Here is a 5,835-nt window from a genome sequence, read left to right as displayed (position 1 = left end):
CAACAAATTTTGCTATAACTGAGTTGTTTAAAAACTCACATATAGAGAAGAGATTCACTGGTAGTTTTTTAAATTTGAAAATACTTTCATAAACAGTCTGGATATGCACAAGTAACAGCATTTTACCAAGAACTTCTTGTAGTAGCATAATCCAGTGATCACATTATCCTAAATCCTTATCAATGCAGAAAAATACTTCATGTAAGACAGCTCATATAATACAAAACTTTATCTATCTACTAATATATCCAACTGCCTATCTCTTCACCTTAATAATATGAGTCAAACATCATTCTTATTCTGATGACAATTTTAATGTGAATTCATCCTAAAATCAATAAGCCAATTTAATATTTATTCATTGTAAAGAAGCAATAGCATAATGATTAAGCAACAACTTGATACTTCTCTTGATTAATGACAATTGTGAACATACAGAAAAACAAGTTTCCAGAAGCTTTAATTAATGTAAGAACCAGTGTAATTTTCTAGTGGAAGTTACTTTTAATTTTTCAAATTAATACTGACACACGTATACAGACGTGAATATTTACACACACATATACAGACATCAATATTTAAAACACATAAATGAAAATTTGCCTTTTAAATTAAACAAGTCAATTGTTAGCTCAAGAGACTATCAAGTCCCATAAACAAAGATATCCAGAGGTTATCACCCAGAATGATACAATGACTAACATTTATTGACAACCATATGCTTTATATTATTTACTTCTTTTATGCCTCAAATAACTCTGTGGTGTAGAGACCACTATTACCTCCTTTAACACATGTAGAAACTGAGGCTAAGAGGTATTAAGTTCTTAGCTTAAGTTTACACCACTAGTAGTAGAAGTAGTATTAAACACTGGTTTCAAAAAAAAACATAACCAGAGTCTAAGACTTTTAAAACTACACATTAGACTTCAGATTCTGCAGACCCTTTTAATGCAGGGGTGTCCAAACTTTTGGCTTCTCTAGGCCACATTGGAAGAACTGTGTTGGGCCACACATAAAATACACTGATACTAAAGATAGCTGATGAGCTTTACAAAGAAATCACAAGAAAATCTTATAATGTTTTAAGAAAGATTATGAATTTGTGTTGGACTGAATTTAAAGCCATCTCCTGAGCTGCATGCAACCTGCAGGTCATGGGTTGGACAAGCTAGGCTTAAAGCTTATACAGTTCGAGGACACCTGTTTCAGGAAAAGAAAATCAAAACAACTAACAAAGGTTGTTAGTTTCCATTCTAGGGCCTTCGAGGAAATCCATGCAAAGGAGAAGTTATAAAACCTAAGCTTTACCAGCTTTAAGGTAAATCCACCATCATTATACCATATAGTATTCTAAAAGTTTTCTTAAGCATTTTTAGAAATAAACATAATTTGTAGTTTTTATTGCTATTACGTATATCCAGTTCCTTCACATATTAAAATTTACACTTTATCTGTTTTTATCTTTACCTGATTTTTAACAGTTTTTCCATCTGCATTCAATTATTGTCAAGCTTCACAGCTTCCTAAACAGGTAGAGGAAGATGAAGTTTCTTGTTAACACAGTCTTCTTATAAATGCTCCAGAACTCCCTCAACTGTGTTATTGCAGATAGTGCAGATCACTTAAAATTATACTTGCCTGCATATCTTGCATTCTCTGCAGAACATCATCTCTGTCTCTGGAAACTCCGGTGGCAGCTGGCACCATCCTTACTATTGCTTAACAAGTCCATGGCCATGTCACTGCAGTTATCCTTGGTAAAAGAGTGTCAGCATCTTGTCTAAGAGATATGTCGATAAAACCATCCACCATGAGTCCTAAAGTCCTAACTAAGATTTTTAAGTGTTTATATAACATGCAGAGGTACCATGAATATTGACTCCTCACACTAAGCCACCAAGAAATGTGATAGTTCCATTCATATATGTAAGTCCTCCAAAGGCTTTCTGTAATCCTTTTTATTACCAGCTACAGAACTTTACTATCCATCCAACTACTTAATCTCATTATTGACTTGCTTTATAGAGTTGTCTGCTGATCAGCTACACCTTTGAGGGTATTTTGGCAAATGTTCTTGAGTTTTAGAATTCTCCACAAAAGCACAGAAAATCAATAGCATCTCTTCCAGAAGATTCCACAGTTTTATATTGCAAAAAGCAGCACAGTTTTGAAAATATTCCCTGGACAAATAAATATGTCACGTAAAAGAATTATTTCTAGCATTTCTAAACATCAGCTAAAACATTCTACATAAACGAAGTCCTTGAGTCTGAACATATTTGTACATGTAACTGCAACCAAGAGAAAGTTCACACTCAAAACCTAAATTGGCCTATTTGTATCCCTACTTAAAATAGAATCATGCTAATCTTGTGCTTACATAAGCATGTTTTATTTTATGTTAATACTGTAGACGTTATTATCTAATAATTTTAAAACTGCTCAGGCTTTAAACACAATATCACAGACTTTCAAGCTATAAGCTTGTTCCTTATTTGCTTAGTACATTAATGAAGAAATAAAACAAAAACTGATGAAGAAAAAATACATTCCTTTTATAACTTGGCTTAATATGAACATCTAAGAATTTTCTGTTTTAATTATCTTTCATAAATGATAATTAATGCATTTCATTTGTTTTCTCCGTTTACTCAATTATACCAGAAAATCACAACTTGATATTATCAAATACTGTGGTTGCAACCTATCTTTCCCTTTGTGGATACATGTTGGATCATATATAAGACACTATATTTTATCAATATCATTTAGAAAATTCTAAATAACAGTTAACTCACGAATGTTTGCCATCATTTAAAGATGATTTGCAAAGTAGGGTATACAGAAGTATTTTTCCTCTTTCAATACTTGCAATCCCAGTAAGTACCAGCAGGTGGTAGTAATACTTTGTATACATTAAAGCTAATAGTGACCCTACCAGATTTATTTGTAACAGTAACAAAACCTATTTGTGTACAAAAACATACTTATTACATTGACAATGTATTACTAAATGCAGATTCATTATTTTTACAGCCAAATATTTCAAGAAAAAATAACCAAAATGGAAAGCAATATAACACTTTACAATGAAAGCATGGACTCCCCATAAATTCTACTGTTAGAAGCTGTGTCTCTTAACTTAATTCTAGATTTAACTTCTTAGGAATTGAGCAACCATCGTGTCTGTACAAAACAAAGTGTACTGATCTGCAACTCACTTCATATTTTCTGATTTGCAGAATTCTCCAGCCTCTGTACTCATTCTGCATTATCAGAAAGAAGTATCATGACTGTATTGCTTTGATGATGAACTAAAAGTGGTTGGTAAAGATTGCTACACTTACAGCAATTTTATGGACGTCATTAACATTGGAAATAAAATATATCTAGAGTTTTCTTTAATAGAAGAGATCACAAATTGGTTTAAATGTTAAGTAGGAGTGGCTTGGGGAAGTATGTGGAAAATCATTGCTTCTCTGTCAGAGGCTAAGATCCTATGGCAGTATGGAGTTCCTAAGGATTATAGGAATCTCGCTAGCTTGTCATACTTTAGGAGCATCTCAGTAAGTGACTCAGTTTCTAACTGTGTGTAATTGTCATAATCTCCTAGTTCTGCTTTAATCTATATTTCTTCTCCTCATTCCTTGGTCCTCTTTTCCAATAAATTGATTATTGATATTGAATGTCCTAACTGGAACTGTCACTCCTGACATTTTTATAGTCTTTGTTTCTAGAATAAATTGTTTTCATTAACTTGATTTTCTGAAATTTCAAGTGTATTTTGAACACATTCACATTCATGAGAATAGTTTCAAAATGCACTGAACTTGAGCCCTCACAAATTCTTGGCAATTACAATTTGATAAGAACCCTCTAGAAAGAAGAGCCTAACACAGCATTGTGACTAATGTTCTGTGTCACAAAAAGTATGAAGGCATTGCCTTATTAAAATTTAGAAACCTATTTTTCAGTTTCCTCATGGCTATCTTTACTTCTTGATTCCTCAAAGTATAGATTACTGGGTTCAGAATGGGAGTAAAGATGGTATAAAACACAGACAGAATCTTGTCTGTGAGAAAGCTGCTTAGTGGCCACACGTAGATGAAGATGCATGGCCCAAAGAACAAGAAGACAACAATGAAATGAGCTGTACAAGTAGAAAGGGCCTTAGATGATCCTCTGGAAGAATGATGCTTCACAGTAACCAGGACAATAACATATGAATTCAATAAAACAATAAAACAGGACAACGCAATTATGCCACTTGTTGAGATCATAAAGAGGCTCAGAACATAAGTATCCACACAAGCCAATTGGAACACCACAGGAAGGTCACAGAAAAAGCTGTCTACCTTATTGGGACCACAGAATGGTAACGTGAGGGCAAATATGACCTGACTCATTGAATGCATGATTCCCACAATCCAGGAAGCCACCACGAGAGCAACACACACGTGGGGACTAATGACTGAAGCATAGTGCAGGGGCTTGCATATTGCAATATACCTATCAAAGGACATGGCCATGAGTAAGATGATCTCAGTTCCAGTGAAAAGGTGGAGAAAGAATATCTGGGTAAGGCAGCCATCAAAAGAGATGGTTTTGTGACCTGTTAGGTAATCTGTAATCATCTCTGGGGTGGCAAAAGAAGCAAGAGACATATCAATGATTGAAAGATTGGTAAGCAGGAAATACATAGGGGAGTGTAGGTGAGGGTCCACTATAACTGTGATGACTATGAGGCTGTTACCCACCATTGTTGCCACATAAAGCAATGAAAACACCATAAAGAAAAACATCTGTAGTTCCCAGGAATTAGAGAGCCCCAGCAAAACAAATTCAGACATGGTAGACTTATTGGCCACATCCATTGTCTTGATTCATAGGCAGAAGCCTGTATCACGAAAAAAAAAAAAAAAAGAAAGTCAGATTCAATGGAAGCAAAAGATTCATTTCCAATTGTCTACTTTCAGAAATTTTATCTTCTCTATAAAACTTATCTTGACTATTCTTTCCATCCTTCTCATTTGGTATATTGTTTTGAATGGAAATTATGAAATATTAGAGCTTATAGCAAAATATTCCTTAAATCATAGGTATTGAAAAGAACACTTTCTTTTCTGATACTAAATGGCAATCCAACCAAGATAATATAATTCTGAACAGACCTACCTACCTATTTGTCCATCTATTCATCTGTGTAAGTCAAACCATAACAGTAAGAACTTACTTTATGCTGACAATGTGTGAAACACATACACATACATGTTTAGTCATTTGGAATTTGTCCATAAAGATATCCTTACTGACGAAAACATATAAAAATTATATCACATATAAGGGCTCTTAAGCACATTATAGTGAAGTTTCGATGGTCAGTTGTAGAGCTCTTGTACATTTCCAAAGATGAACTGTTAAAGTATTCCCAGATAAAGTTTCCTGTTTGAAACTCAAAAGTAATACACAGAAAGTTAGTTTTGCTGATATTCATCCAGAGAAAGAAGACCAATTTATTACAATACAGTCATATAGACAAAGGAAAGGCATTTAACTTCTTTTGGTCCTTTCTTTTTAATTAAAATATGAATGTGTTCCTTACAAATATTCATAATTCTATGTTTTAAAATTTTATATCATAAAGGATATATAACAACATTTTCATGGGAAAGTGCTCAAAGATCAATCTCTTTCATTTCACCTCTGTTTGAATTCTTCTTCTGTAAATGTCAACATACGTAAACTGTTGTATTGACCTAAGCTGCATGGAATAGGGATTAGGAAATGGGAGTGGGAAGGACAAATATTTAAAATATTTCAGTAGAACTCATT

At 33.5% G+C, this 5,835-nt stretch overlaps 1 protein-coding gene across 1 annotated transcript; it reads right to left on the bottom strand.

The window, feature by feature from the left end:
- Positions 1-3,923: 3,923 nt before the first annotated feature.
- LOC129472141 (olfactory receptor 4K2-like) lies at positions 3,924-4,877 on the bottom strand. The gene has a single exon (XM_055261562.1). The coding sequence runs from the start codon at positions 4,875-4,877 to the stop codon at positions 3,924-3,926; it is 954 nt and encodes a 317-aa protein (XP_055117537.1).
- Positions 4,878-5,835: the final 958 nt, after the last annotated feature.

This window comes from Symphalangus syndactylus, chromosome 22 (genome assembly GCF_028878055.3).
Source record: "Symphalangus syndactylus isolate Jambi chromosome 22, NHGRI_mSymSyn1-v2.1_pri, whole genome shotgun sequence".
Lineage (NCBI taxonomy): Eukaryota > Metazoa > Chordata > Mammalia > Primates > Hylobatidae > Symphalangus > Symphalangus syndactylus.
This window is presented reverse-complemented; position numbering and strand designations above follow the sequence as displayed.